Genomic DNA, 16,374 nt, shown 5'->3' on the forward strand with positions numbered 1-16,374 from the left:
ATATTCTGTTAGCTTGTTTATAGGAGAGTATATTTTATACTTAGTTTATTCCTAATAAGTAGTTGTTTTAGTGGCTAATGATAAGCCTTATATACCATGTATATATATTCTGTACATTGCAATGGAATAGTTACGGAAAGCAATTCCTTTATGGTATCAGAATGTTAGGGTTTCCTTCCGCTGCAAAACCCTTATGTTCCGCCCTTCCTTCCCCTGTTCTTCTCATCTTCATCTTCTCTTCTCTTCTCTGTTCTTTGGCAGCCATGTCGGAATCAAAATTCCACCCCGCACTGACTGTTAACATCATCAAAGCAATCATTCCCATCACATTCGAGATGGAGAATGACCAATACTCCACATGGGCGGAGCTATTCAAGGTTCATGCTCGTTCTCATAAGGTTCTTCATCACATTATTTCTCCAAAGAAGAAGGTTCCCGCACTTTCAACGGATGAAGAAAAAGAATTATGGTCGACGTTGGATGCGGTCGTACTTGGGTGGATTTATTCCACCATTTCTCATGACCTTTTGTACACTATAATTGAACCTGACTCGACGGCAATGGAGGCTTGGGATCGTTTGAAAGACATATTCCAGGACAATCAAAACTCTCGTGTTGTTACCCTTGAATATGAGTTTTCCAACACTCAAATGGAGGACTTCCCTCAAATGGAGGACTTCCCTAATGCATTGGCGTATTGTCAACGACTTAAGAGCCTCTCTGACCAGCTGAAAAATGTAGGGGCTCCAGTGGACAACAACCGCCTCGTCCTTCAACTTGTTTCCGGTCTCACGGAGGCATAGTCCGGGGTTGCTACCTTAATTAGGCAAAGCAACCCTCTCCCTCAATTCTATCAAGCCCGGTCAATGTTAACATTGGATAAAGCGGGTTTGAACAAACGGGCAGCAACGGTCGCGGCGCCAGCTATGGTGGCAAGTTCACGGGAGGTATATTCGGGTTCTGATGGTTTGGGTCATGCTCGTGGTAAAGGGAAAAATCAGAAGAAAAAAAATGGTGGCAAGAAAAACAACCAGGGCGGTGGTCGTGGTCCCGGCGCTGGTGGTGGTCAGACCTCCGGTGGTGCAGGTGGTGCTAGCTGCGGCGGCAGTGGACAACAACAGCAGCAGTGGTCTGTCGTTCCTCCATGGCAGCAGCAGTACCCCCCTTGGGGTTGGGCTTCACAGTGGGCTATTCCCCCATGTCCCCTTACCCAACCTAAGGGTGGGCTAGACCTCAAGGCCCATTTCGGCAGGGTCGGCAGCAAACTGGGTTACTTGGTCCAAGACCCCAACAAGCGTATGCTACTTCTCACCAATCCAACTCGTATGCTCCAGCGGACATTGAAGCAACTATGCATACTATGACCCTACTGAAGGAGTTATGTCTTCGTCGTGTGCAATTACTAGATATATAAATGGATCAAATTATGGAGATAATTAAGTTTGTAGATTTGGGTCGTCGTTTTACCATAGCTAGAGGCACTAACGATCTTTGGACTAGTAAAATAGCCCAAAGCCCAATTGGATGGATCCTATAAGGTCACACAAAGGGGCTAGATCGAGCATAAGAGGACGAGGCCCATCATGGGCCTCATCACTCTAGGTGGTCATCCATGTAGAGGATTAGAAGTGGTTTTGGGCTATGTGCCCTAGTCTAATTATAATGAGATTATAAATAGACTAGGTGCCTAGGTTTGCAATGAAGAGATGCAATTAATTGATCAGTGTGATCAAACCCTAATTAGCAAACACGAAACCCAACCCCTCTCAAAGTCCTCTCTCTCACGGCTCTCTCCTCCTCCTCGGCGCCGGTGGTGTCTCGTGGTGGTGGTGGTTCGTGCGGTGGTCGGTTGTCCATAAAGGTGGTGATCGCGGTTTTCCTCAATCACTCGACCAATCTAGCATTGGTGGACGGCTCGTTCGAATCTCGTGGACTAAGTAGAGGAGCAACGCTTGGGGCTCTATTCTCTCCCTGATTTTCCTGTCGAATAGCTTCGTGGAATTCACGCGTCAAAGGTATGATTATGTGTCTTGTGTATTTTGCATGCGATTTTGGGATTGGTACTTATTTGAATATGATTCATATTATTTCCGCTGCGTAGTACCTATAAACTTCTACACCTACGGCAGCTCGATCCCTCGTGGTACATGGACACCGGTGCCACTTCACATATGACATCCACCAACGGTAATCTCTCGTATTATTTTAATTTGAGAAATCATCATAATGGAATTATTGTTGGGAGTGGTTATACTATTCTGATTCGTGGTTGTGGTAACACTACTTTGCCATCCCCAAACCCACCTTTGTCCCTATCTAATGTCCTACATGCCCCCAAACTCATTAAGAATCTAATTTCTGTTCGTAAATTTACAACTGATAATTGTGTGTTTGTTGAGATTTACCCTTATGGTTTTTCTGTGAAGGATTATCGGACGGGGATGCCCATAATGAGATGTGATAGCCAAGGGGACCTTTATCCACTCACTACCACCCTCTCAAGCACTTCTCCATTAACATTCACAGCTTTAACTTCTTCTTTTTGGCATGTCCGTTTGGGACATTCGGGATCTTCTATTTTAAAGACTCTTAATAATAATAATCACATTCAATGTACCCACTCTTCTAGTTCTAGTGTTTGTCATTCTTGTGTACTTAGAAAACATGTTAAGTTGCCATTTATTTCTTCTATTTCGAATACTACTGTGCCTTTTGATATTGTTCATAGTGATCTTTGGACATCTCCCGTTTTGAGTTCATCGGGTCATCGTTATTATATACTTATTTTGGATGATTTTTCTAAGTTTTTGTGGACTTACCCTTTAGCTAAGAAATATGATGTGTTTGATAAAGTATTGGCTTTTCAAACTTTAATTAAGACTCAATTTGAATGACCTATTAAAAAATTTCAATGTGATAATGGGAGGGAGTATGATAACGGACCTTTTTTGGATTTGTGTGAATCTAATGGCATGTCTTTTCGTCTTTCATGTCCACATACATCATCACAAAATGGAAAGGACGAGAGAAAAATTAGATCATTGAATAATATAATTTGTACTCTCCTTGCTCATGCTTCGTTGCCCCCTTCTTTTTGGCATCACGCATTACAAATGACAACTTATCTTCATAACATTCTTCCGAGTAAGTTATTAGAGTCTAAGTCTCCTTTAGAAATTCTTTATCAAAGGAAACCGTCTTATTCACACATACGTCTCTTTGGTTGTTTGTGTTACCCCCTATTTCCCTCCACTACTATTAATAAGCTTCAACCTGGATCTACATCTTGTGTTTTTTTGGGGATATCCACCGAATCATAGGGGTTACAAATGTTATGATTTATCGTCTAATAAGATTTTCATAAGCCGACATGTTGTGTTTAATGAGTCTATTTTTCCTTTTGCTAAGTTGCACGCACCCACTAATCACACCTATGATTTTTTGGATGAGGGTATGCACCCTTATGTTATTCAACATATGCAACTTCCTAGTGGACCTACTGCCATGACCCAATTACCGGATCCTTTTTCTCTAAGGATTCTCCCCTCATTTGCACTTGTTTGGCCCTTTTTCTAAGCATTTTTACTTAGTTTTGCTTCCTCTTTTCTTTTCTCCCTTATCTTCCTTTCTCTTAGTCTTCTTGCTTTGTTTTTATTTTGATTTCCATGCTTTGGTTTTGTAGGTATTATGTGCCAAAAGAAAGAGGATATCAAGAAGCCAAGCTAAATGTTGTGCGCGGGGTGCTGTGCGGCTTCTGTGCGAGCGCAACCCTGTCAGAACCCGCACAGCCAGACTGAAGAAACAGAGTCTAACCAGAGAGTTTGCGCGACTTGCTGTGCATCTTCTATGCGGGCGCACACACCTGGTGCGCGGGAGCGCGGGCGCGCAGGCCTACTGTGCGGGCGCGCTTATTTTCCCCGTACCCCCAAAGTTGCGGCCGCGCACTATGCTGAGAGGGTGCACACACCTATTGCGCGGGCGCGCACGACTGGGTTTCTGATTTATTTGCGCCTTGTTGTCCAAGTATCTTTCTTTTGGGGGGAGCCACATATATATAGACGGGACTCTTTGTAATAGAAAACACTTAGTACTAATTCCATAGAACATTAGCCTAATCTAGAGAGAGAAAATAGATTGTTATTCAAGCTTCCTTTATTGTATTCAACTTTGCTCAAGTTTTAATCTTCCATCAATCAAGCAAGTATCCAAGTTTTCATCTTTCTTTAATCCTTTCTTTAGTAATCTCTTTTCCTTTCCTTTAATATTATTTATTTGTTTTATTGTTACTTATTTTTGTCAATCTTATTAGTTTATCTAGTTATTATTGATTTCAATCATGTTTTGTTTTGAATTTCTTGAGTTTATTTCTACTTTTGATATTATGTTTAATCTCCCTTCTCTAGGATAAACTTTTAGCTAGGGGAAGGGGGTGGAAGATATGATTTGATATTGGATGAATGATGATGGTTGGATTGAACTTATGCCATATATTGATGAAAGACATGATTTTTATTAGCTTGGGATTATTGTTGCACTCTATTCGATGTTTTCTAGTTTAAATGCATGAAAGTGATTTGAACTAGATTAGGATCACCTCTATTTTAATGATTGCATGAGAATGAGTTATTAAATTGGAGTTTTTATGGATTGTGCTTCTTTATTCTCTTGATTTGATTGTAACTAATAGGATGCATGAGAATGATCCTTATTAGTGTAGACCTCTTTCATTGATTTGCCTAGACTATTGCATGAGAATGAATTGTTTAGGTGGAACCTTGTGTTCTTTGGCATATGTTTCATGATAATCACCATTATTCTCCTCTTTCTAACCATATTGGCCACCCCCTTATCCCTAACGTCATTTTCTATTGATTTAAATCATCATTTTCTTGCTTACTTGTAGTTCTAGTGTTCTACTCAACAAAACCAACAAAAACAATCCCCTTTTCACTCTTGCATTAGTTATATTTGATGTTGAATTAGCGTGCTTCCCTAGTGGTTCGACCCTTTTACTTGCCACTAACTAGTTTAGTGTAGGTTTAGGTATTATAAATGATTAATTTGGTTAGGGTGGTAGCATAACGACCTATCTATCCGCGATCAGCTTCCCCTCACAGCCCACACCCAGATTCACCCCCCTCACCTGGGCCACGACCCACTTCTCCTCCCACCAGCCCAGACCCACGTACCACACATTCTACCCAACCCCTAAGCACACCAGCTACTGTTGGGCAGAATAGACAACAAGTGGACCGTGGGCCTGTTCAATCAGCCACGACCCACTTGCGGTCTACCCATACAACAAGCCCAGGATCGCCATCTCCTCCCCCTAGCCCACATATTCACATTCCACGACCCCATCCTCCTCTTTCTACTATTGTCACGAGAAGCAAAAATGGTATTAGTAAGCCTAACCCAAAATATAAAAATTTCAATGCTATGGTTTCTACTGTTAAGAAGTCCCCTCTACCTTGTAACCCCATTTCTGTTTTACATGACCCGAATTGGAAATTGGTTATGGATGATGAATTTAATGCTCTTATTAAAAATAAGACGTGGGAGTTGGTGCCTCGTCCACCTGATGGTAATGTTATTCATTCTATGTGGATTTTTACTCATAAGGTGAAATCCGACGGTTCTTTTGAGAGGCATAAAGCCCGTCTTGTAAGTGATGGCAAAAAAACAACATGTTGACATTGATTGTGGGGAGACTTTTATTCCGGTGGTCAAACCGCCTACCATCCGTACCGTGCTTAATTTGGCATTGTCCAAAGCTTGGCACATTCATCAGCTTGATGTTAAGAATGCTTTTTTGCATGGTGAGCTTAATGAGACAGTTTATATGAATCAACCTCTTGGCTTCCGTGATCAAACTCATCCTGATTATGTATGTTTACTACGGAAATCGTTATATGGTGTTAAGCAGGCACCCAGAACTTGGTATAGGAGATTTGCTGACTTTGTTGCTTCTATTGGTTTTACTAATAGCAAGAGTGACAATTCTCTTTTTATTTATCGTGATGGCTCTAAAGTGGCTTATTTGTTACTGTATGTTGATGATATTATTCTTACAGCTTCTTCTGATGCTCTAAGGCGTTCTATTATGTCCCTTCTTGGCGCGGAGTTTGCTATGAAGGACTTGGGTCCTCTAAATTATTTCCTTGGCATTGCTGTGACACGACTTAAGGGTGGATTATTTTTGTCACAACAAAAATATGCAGAGGAAATTATTGAAAGGGCAGGGATGAGTTCTTGCAAGTCTTCGGCCACTCCGGTTGAAGCAAAGCCAAAGGTCAGTTTTTCGGGTGCTCCTTTTGTAGATCCGACCTTGTACCGTAGCCTTGCTGGGGCGCTGCAATATCTTACTTTTACAAGGCCGGATATATCTTATGTCGTGCAACAGGTATGCTTACACATGCATGATCCGAAGGATTCTCATATGGTTGATCTTAAGCGAATCATTCGTTACATACAAGGTACACTTGAGCATGGCTTGCATCTTTATCCTTCATCTACTTCTACACTTATATCCTATACAGATGCTGATTGGGGTGGTTGTCCCGATACGAGACGTTCCACGTCCGGATATTGTGTATTTTTGGGTGATAACTTGATATCTTGGTCGTCAAAACGCCAACCTACTCTCTCCAAGTCTAGTGCTGAGGCGGAGTACAGGGGTGTGGTAAATGTGGTTTCTGAGTCATGTTGGCTTCGTAATTTATTATTGGAGTTACATTGTCCAATTAAAAAGGCAACCTTGGTATATTGTGATAATGTGAGTGCTATTTACCTTTCGGGTAATCCGGTACATCATCAACGTACCAAGCATATTGAGATGGACATTCTTTTCGTTCGTGAAAAGGTGGCTAGAGGTGAAGTTCGAGTCCTCCATGTTCCATCTAGGCACCAAATTGCGGACATCTTCACCAAAGGACTACCACGTGTGTTATTTGAAGATTTTCGGGATAGTCTAAGCGTCCGCCCTCCTCTCGCTTTGACACGGACGCTTAGACTACGGGGGCGTGTTAAGATATATTACTTATAATATATCTTATAGTCAATGTAAATATTCTGTTAGCTTGTTTATATGAGAGTATATTTTATACTTAGCTTATTCCTAGTAAGTAGCTATTTTAGTGGCTAATGATAAGCCTTATACCATGTATATATATTTTGGAGTGAGTCTGGGCGTATAGCACCTATGGGCGAGTTATGTATATAGGAGGGTAAGAAAGTAATTTCCGGTGATTTAATTTTTAAAACCAAATGTCTAGTGGTACATTATAATGTACCATTATTCATGTATAATGTACCACTAAGTATAAATTTTCTAAATAATACTTTTTATGGACTATTACGCGTGTAGTGGTACTTTTTATTATCCTATAGGTTGAATATTTTCCCTCAAAATACTTACCACTTGTCACTTATTATGCATGTAGTGATACATTTTTTTATTCACCTGTCACTTATTATACATGTAGTGGAACATTTTTCATCTTATTGTCATCCTATATGCGCTGAAATCTATAGACGCTATGCGTCAAGACTTAACCTATATTCTATACATTGCAATGGAATTAGTTACGGAAAGCAATTCCGATCCTTTAGTGCTGACAACATTTAAAGTTGTCGTTTTGACGTTGGTACTTCTAGAAATAGTTGCACTAAGGTGTACTTAACAATCTGCGTATGAAAGGTATAATAGAGTAAACGAGAAAATAATTAAACTATCTCACGGCTCTAGCTTTGTGTTCCTTTTCCGTACCTTTTTCCGTACCTTTTTTCCTTTTCCGTACCTGATGTGATCAAGTATATGATATATCCCTGTCCCTGTCCATCCATAGGTAGAGAAACCACACCGTTCACAAAAATTGTCCCGCGGACCCATGCCTCATGTCATTTGTCCATAAACCCACTTTTATTTTAATACGGATTATCTTTTATGCTTGACGCGTATATGTGAAAGGAAAACTTTTGTATATACCCGGTTTTCAGTAATTTACTGTACATCGGGTACACTTTTGTCAGATTTAGTGTCACTTTTATCAAATTTAGTGTTACTTTTGTTAAATTTATCAATGAAGCATAAATAACTCATATATATCAAGGTAACTTTTATACGTTTTAGGGTAACTTTTGCATATTTTATTGTCACTTTATAACGGATGTTCAGTAATTTACTGAACATCCGTTTTATTTAAAAGTTTGTGTTGTCCCTATAGTCCTAAACACAAAAGTTTCCCGACCCATATTGACCAAATTTTCAATAAGTTTAAAACCAATAAGTTCCAACTTCCCAATAAGTTTCCCAACCCAAATTTCCCAATACGTAGTCCCAATCCCAATCCCTTTCAAAACTTGGCTCAATACACTGTACATGAAACCCGTTGGACAAAAAGATAAATTTTTGTGACCAAATTTTATGCGGGTTTGATATATGAAACTCGTTGGACAAAATAAGCATAAATCCGACCCGCTACCCGCCCAAGCCCGCAAATTAATCACCTCTATTATTTAAAACTACCCTCCCCGAGTGTTCAATACACTGTACATGACACCCCCTTCTTTCAGAAATTAAAAATTGAGAAAACATGCCTTTCCAAGCTCAACAACAACTATCCTTCTTTGAACTAAGATGGATTCTCTTAATTCTAATCAATATTTTGAGGCCTCAATTTTGCCTCTTCTTTGCATATTACTCTTCCATCTCACAACAGGGTCTTTTGCAAGCAATCTTGATTTTCTTGTTATTGCTCATTTTTCTTTTACTTTCCATGAAAACCTACTTATCATTTAACAATCGTCAAGGTTCCATTGGTGTTTCCATTTTAGCGCAATGTAGACACGGGCGTTGTCCCTTCCCGCACCTCGCATTCTCCCTCCTCTGTCCAACCCCTGTTTTTCACTACTCCCATCCTTTTATCCTCCTCCTTTGTACATGGCCCTCTATCCAAACCTTCCTTCATCATATTCTTCCTTGTCATCATTATCCTTGGTTACGCCGCCTTTTTAATACACAATTCCCACATCCCACACTACCGGAATCCTCCCTACACTACTATGAACTAAGATGCTTGCTTCTATTTCTCATTAACCGCTTTCTAAGACCTTACTTAGCATTCTTTTTCTCCGATTACGTAACAACCACCCCATATTATCTCCTTGTCAAATCTTCCATTATCATATCCACCATTACACTAGCCTATCTCTCCTTTTCCTTGAAAGTTTGCCTCGCCCTAGATGCTAATGATGGGTTCCTCCTCATCCTCTTACGTATCGGTTTTCGAGACGGATGGTCTGTACTCATCACCTGTGCATTTCTTCTTTTCCGGTTTTCCTATACCTTCACCCTTGCATTCTATTCCTCACACTTTGGCCTTCCTTCTCCCTAAACTTTCTCCGCCGCCTTAACGTGGTTGTCACTGACGGCATACAATACCTAATCACGCCTATCACTAATAATCCAGAAGCACAGCAAAATGGAGAAGTAATTGGGATCATGGTTTAAGCACGGCATACTATTCCTCATACTTCCTTAGTTTAAACCATGACCAACAATATGCAAAGTTTAACTATGAGGTACAGAAGTATTTTATGTTGGGTACGGTGGAAATCTATCTCAAATATATAACATTACAGTATACTCTTAGTTTTTTTGTTTTTTTTTTCTTCTTCTTAAAGTTGTACGAGATAGCTAAGCAGTGTAGCTGGATTTCCATACTTCCGTTCATATTCACTTAGAACTGTGATTATTAATACTACTTGTAATGATCGCAGGTAAAAGGTTTTGTATGTACTGTATGTTAGTATGCGTCAAGCTAGATCTATTTCTGCATGGCATGAAAAATTGATATTTTATTAAATTGTTTTTGTTGGGTACAGGTGATCTGACCTGGAATAGTCTACCCGAGTCACTGGCACCCACATTGACTTGGTCTTGGTGGAATGACTATGTATCACATAGTTTGTCAAACCCAAAACTCAAAAAGACAAAAATGGCATACCATTTGCAATACCCTAAGAGCATCAACACTCGTGGTATAGTTTTATACCACGGTATAAATATTCATCCAAAAGTTGCAAATTTTTACTACCTTGGTGGCATAAAACTATACCATCAAATGGTACATCCATAATAAACTTTTGCTTCGTTCCACGTGAAACATGAATCAACCAGGTCACGCCATGAGTTCCTTACTTCCGTTCAGATCATATTCACTCAAAACTGTGATGGCATGTGCATCGTACGGTGGTAACAATTTTTTTCCATAATTAATTTTTGATATAATATAAAAAATGAAGCAATTCATATGAAATATACAAATGCAATGAGTATAAGAAAATTAAAATAATAAAGTCAAATTATTAAAATTAAATTGAGAGTAAGATTATTGTTAATTAGTTGTGTTGAAATTTTTTTAAAATAATATACATTATATTGCATTAATGATGCATGATTTTATAAAAAAAAATAACTATACAATGTACTTTTAAAAAATGCTCTTAGTAAAATAATACAAAAAAAAATAAAAATAAAAATGGATGGTTCTTGAAAGGTGACTCTATTATATATGTAATCCATGAATCTCCGATAAGGAAATGGATGGTTCTTGGAAGTATCTGGATTTTTTTATTATGGCCTTTTACTTGATAGGATTTTTCTTGTTTTAAGGAACATAGGATTTTAATTTACTATAGTCTTTAGTATTTTATTTTAGCCATGAGACTTGCATGTTGGTTTAATATAGTGTTAATTTTCAGATTTGATCAAGTCTTGTTTCGGTCAAATCCTAGTTGACTTATGATTTCTTTCTTCTTTTTTTTTTTTTGAAAGAATTTCTTTCTTTTGTTGATCTTTATTCTTTCTTTTTTTAAAGTGTATTAGAACTTTTAGCAGGTTGGGATATGGCTTATAAATACCATGGATGTTCATTAATCAATAAACAAGAAATACAAGTTCATCTTTGTGATAAAGATAATTTGTTTATCTAGTGTCATTTTCGTAAAAAAATCAACTAAACATCCTAGTCAGCATGACATTTATGGGACCCGCATTTTGATAAAAGTTAAATTTATTTTACGGTTTTACCCCAAATTAATCTAACAATCAGATGAAAGGTTGTACAGACTACAGAGTATAAGAGCATCAAGTGAGACAGGGTTCTTACTAATTATCGATTCCTGACCTTTATATCAATTGACATACAAATTATTTATTTATTTATTTATTTTTATTTTTTTTTTGCATTGCATTATAAGTAAAAACTATAATATAGATGAACGTTTTGAATGACTATCCAGGCAATCACGGTAACAAAATTGAACATAAGATTTTTAAAATCGTAACTAATGCAATCATAAACAAACTTTTTTTTTTTTAGACTATCATAAACAAACTCGATCAACCATTTCATTGTTACTGACATACCTTGGTGCCAAATGCAAAATCATGGTGAAGTGTATTTTGGCTGTTAAGCCACAATAAAATTCAATAAGTAGACAAAGATATATAGGAAAAAAACCTAAGCTAGTAATTCAGTAGACCAGTAGAAATAATTACTTGTAAGGGGCCATTCCATGGTATTGCTACATACCCATCATTCCAATCATCAGGCCTGCAAACCACAGAATTCGAGCCGCTTAATTAAAATCTCTACTATGCAGATCACATTATTGAATCAAATCCGCAACAAAATTTCACCTAGATCCACAACGATGTGTTTTCCATCACCTGAACCTTCATTACTATCGAATGCAAATCAAATGTGCAGTGTAGTGCTACGTATTAACCAAACAAATGTAATCCTTAACTAGTAATCAGATAGGATTTTTCACATCATACGTACTCCATCATAATACGAGTAATATATTTGTAATAAACTAGCCAGCATTACAACTTTTTTTTCAGCTTAGATAATACGAGTAATAGATTTGATATTGTATTTGTATATATTCATCAAATTGCTGTGAATCATACTTTTTTCACATCATACGTACTCCATCATAAACCATAGTATACATATCTTTTACGAAATGCAAGCAACATCTTCAATTAATTAACTAACTCACATTCACTCACAACATCAACAAACACTCCATTATCAAGGTGTAGAATCAACCTTATGTTACTCTTCCGTTCCAAATTTTAAAACTAATTATCGATTCTTGACTTTATATCACCTGACTTACAACTATCCAATGCAATGTATTACTAGAAAAAACTCAAGTGTATAATAATGTTCTGAATAAAAGATAAATATACTTCAAGAGGTAGGATGACTTACTTCCTAGTTGTAAACACAAAATTAGACATGCCTCAGGCAATCACGGTAACAAAACTCACCATAAGGTTTTAGAATTGTGAATTAGTGACTAATGCAATGCTATCATAACAAACTCAACCAATCTTTGCAATGTTACTAACATACAAGTGCGAGTTATTAATTTATAGGAAATTCACTTGGCTGTTAAAACCAAAAAAAACAAATCTAGAAGCAAATTAAATAGAGTTCAATGACCAAACTATGTAGAAAAAGAAAGGGGAAAACCTTATAAGTAAACCGGTAGAATTAAAAGAATGAAGGGTCGACAAGGGAACCAGTCCATGGCATCGCTACATATCCATCTTTCCAATCATCAGGCAAATCACAGATTTCGAGCCGTTTAAAATTTCTACTATGCAGATCACATTGAATCAAAGCCTTAATAACATTTTCACCTAGACCCAGAAGGATTTGCTTTCCATCATCTGAATAAGCAAGAGGCAACGGCGGAAAATATGAATCAACTTGAAATTGTCTTCTGAATGGTCCACGCCAGTCGTAGTCTTGGCTTTCAAATTCATCTACAACATATTGGTCAAGTGATTGAGTGCGAATTAATTTATCCCAATTTTGTTTAGCACCATACTCCTTCCTAATCCATATATTGAGCGATTTATTTTTTACCAAATGCAAGCAACCCCTTAAATCAATAACACTCCATCTACCACGAAAGTCGTCATCAGGGTGTGGTACCTCTTGATATTCCTCCCTTCCAAGGTCGAACTTAATTATACTTGGCCGACTATCACCGTAAGCTATCCAATACAAGGCGTTATTAGAGTAAATCATACGCGAACACGTGTAATCAAGTCTTTCTGTAAAACAATTCTCTGTATTTGTTTTGATGAATTTCCAAGAATTGTTCTTCAAACTGTAAACATATGATTCAGCCTGATACGGAATACGATAATTATAAACTATGCATAAGATTTTATAATCATGAGTCATGCTATCATATCCAAACCCAACCATACTCTCGCTACCCTCATTATTCGGAAACAATGGAGGTAAGGTGTTACCAACATTGCCTATAACCGGGTTATAAACCGAAAAAAATCTATATTTTCGAGGTTCAAAATTTAACCCTTTATCCATTTCCTGAAAACACAGCAATCCGTAGCAAGAACCAACAAGTCGTTTATTAACCATGCTAATTGGAAGGTTAGGAAGACGAGTTAACTTGTTGACATGTTGAGGGAATGGTAATCCAAATTGTATAAACGAGATGATTTATGACAAAAAAGGATGACAGGGTTACTTGTATTTGTCTTGTTACTCTCGTGAAGATAGCGACTGTGTGATATGATGAAATTGAGGTTTTTGATGATATCATTACGCCAATGCTTGCAAACGCATTGACAACGAATAAGGTCTTTGATTGGAAGTTTTAAGAGGATATTTGTTTCTAATTCCAACGGAAGTTGACTAATAATTGATATAGGATGATTGATGTTCTTTCCCTTTTCCATTGTTGAACAATTTTAAGGTTTAGGTTTATATTCGACAAACCCTAGATTAATAACTGTTGAATGGCGTGAGATTTGGGGTTCAGGATGGTTATGGAACCATAGGATTTATCCTAATGGGATTAAGCAATTGAGTAATAGGTTTTTTTTTTTTTTTTTTTTTTTTTTTTTTTTTTTTTTAGTCTATGGTAAATACAACGGAACTTTTTTTGTTTTTGACAATTTTTTATTGTTTGACTTCTCTTTCCCTTTTTATGGGAAGATTTTTTTGTTTGACGTGTATTTAACAAATTCATGTATTTATTGGAAAATTAACATTTAAATAGGACACTTTAATAACAGAAAGACAAAAAAAAACAAAAAGAAAAACCCTAACTGTCTCCTCTCAATTTTTTTCTTTCTAGGGTTCTTCAAAACAATAATATTTATTTAAGGAAATTTTGTGAAAAACTACCTATTATTGTTCAGAATTTACGAGAAACTACCTATTAAAAAAAATGTTGTAATTGACTACCTAATTTTCGAAAAATGTTGTAATTTACTACCTTACACCGGATTATGAAGGAGTTTGACCAAAGTTCTCCGATGTTGACTTGATCACGTGACCATCACGTGACACTTAATGACCCTTTTCTTTCACCAAGTGTCACGTGACCAAGTCAACGCCGGAGAATTTTGGTCAAACTCATTCATAATCCGGCATAAAGGTAGTAAATTACAACATTTTAAAAAAATTAGGTAGTCAATTACAACATTTTTTTAATAGGTAGTTTCTCATAAATTCTGGATTATAATAGGTATTTTTCACAAAATTTCCTTTAAATAAAAAAAAAAATTGGTTGTTACCTCCGCTAGTCCGCTACCCTCACATTCCCAACCTTTCTCTTTTATCAATTCATATTATCATATCGAAGTCATCATTCATATCTTCAAAAATGGAGAAGAGAAAGAACATTAGTAATCCTACCTCAATTATTAGTCAACTTCCCTTGGATTTAGGATCAAATATCCTCTTAAGACTTCCAATCAAAGACATAATTCGTTGCCGTTGCGTTTGCAAGCATTGGATTGATGATATCATCCACCACCCCAATTTCACCAGTTTACACACTCGCCATCTTCTCGAAAGCAACAGGACAAATCCAAGTGGCTCAATCATCCTTTTTTGTCCTCGGTCATCTCGTTTGTACTCCTTGGATTACCATTCCCCTGTCAACCAGGTAACTCGCCTCTCTAACTTTCCAATGGTTAATCAACGACTCATTGGTTCTTGCCACGGATTGCTATGTTTTCAGAAAATAAACAATGTTGATTCTTCCCTTCAACACTATAAATGTAGACAGTTTTCGCTTTATAATCCGTTAACAGGCGCTGTTAACATGTTACCGCCATTGTTTCCAAAGAATGAGGGCACCCACATTATGGCCGGGTTTGGATATGATAGCGTCGTGAATCATGATTATAAAATTTTATGTTTTGTATATAGCTATCCTTTTCCGAAGCAGGCTGAATATTATATTTATAGTTTGAAGAACAATTCATGGAAATTCATCACTAATAAACCAGATTTTGTTTCTAAGATTCCTTGTTCTTCATGTATGGTTTACTCTAATAACTCCTTGTATTGGATAGCTCGTACTAACACTTATGATATCCTGCCAAGTATAACTAGTTTCGATCTTGGAAGGGAGGAATGTTGCGATGTACCATACCCTGATCGCGTTGGTTATAATATATGGGTATTAGCTGATATAAGGGGTCGCTTGCATTTCGTAAATTGTTTGAATGATGACATGATGCATGTATGGATTATGACGGAGTATGGTGTGAATCAAACTTGGGAGAGTCTAATTGGCATCCGACTTCGCCAAGGTGTTGTTGAAAACCAAACCTACAGGGAGTGGGGTTTACCATTCAATAAACCATTACCAAACGAAGTCCCCTCATATTTTCCGCCATTGCCTCTTGCTTATTCACAGGATGGACAACAAGCCCTTGTGAGTGTAGGGCGAAATGTTGTGGCTTTTCTTGAATGTGACGTGCGTAGTGGAAAATTCAAGGAGCTCAACATATGTGGTTTGCCGGATGATTGGAAAGATGGATATGTAGCGATGCCATGGTTTGGATCCCTTGTTGCCCCTTCAAGTGAGCTCATGTAACGTAATTAATTTTAGATAGGAAAAAAATAAAGTTTTTGAGTACTTATTTGAATAGTCTCGGTAAATTGTAATAATTTATTTTTACTTATTATTTATTTGAATACATTGTTTTGTATTAGTAAAGTTTGCATTAACATATGTGTTCAGAAAAAATGTTTAACAATACATTTTTTTTTTGCTACACTTTTTAGATTGAAGAAGCAAAGGTAAAAGTTAGTGTCTAAAGCGCCATTGACATTACATTTGGCTACACTTTTTAGGTTGACGAAGTAAAGGTAAAACTTAAGTCACATATAGTCTCTCATTTTACTTATCGACAAGGTGTACAAAGTGGATTCAATTTTGGAAGAAATTTGCTATTGTTTTTGTTTTTCTAATTTGATTGTGATGTCTGCTATGCAATCAATTGAAGTAGTATATGGT

At 37.2% G+C, this 16,374-nt stretch overlaps 2 protein-coding genes across 2 annotated transcripts; both read left to right on the forward strand.

Moving 5' to 3' along the window:
* Positions 1-263: 263 nt before the first annotated feature.
* LOC110691093 lies at positions 264-803 on the forward strand. Its single transcript, XM_021868026.1, has one exon. It carries the CDS (start codon positions 264-266, stop codon positions 801-803), a length of 540 nt encoding a protein of 179 aa, XP_021723718.1.
* A 13,924-nt stretch (positions 804-14,727) lies between these two features.
* On the forward strand, positions 14,728-15,951 carry LOC110691095 (F-box/kelch-repeat protein At3g23880-like). Its single transcript, XM_021868027.1, has one exon. The coding sequence runs from the start codon at positions 14,728-14,730 to the stop codon at positions 15,949-15,951; it is 1,224 nt and encodes a 407-aa protein (XP_021723719.1).
* The last annotated feature ends 423 nt before the right edge of the window (positions 15,952-16,374 follow it).

The sequence above is a fragment of the Chenopodium quinoa genome, unplaced genomic scaffold (assembly GCF_001683475.1).
Source record: "Chenopodium quinoa cultivar QQ74 unplaced genomic scaffold, ASM168347v1, whole genome shotgun sequence".
Lineage (NCBI taxonomy): Eukaryota > Viridiplantae > Streptophyta > Magnoliopsida > Caryophyllales > Amaranthaceae > Chenopodium > Chenopodium quinoa.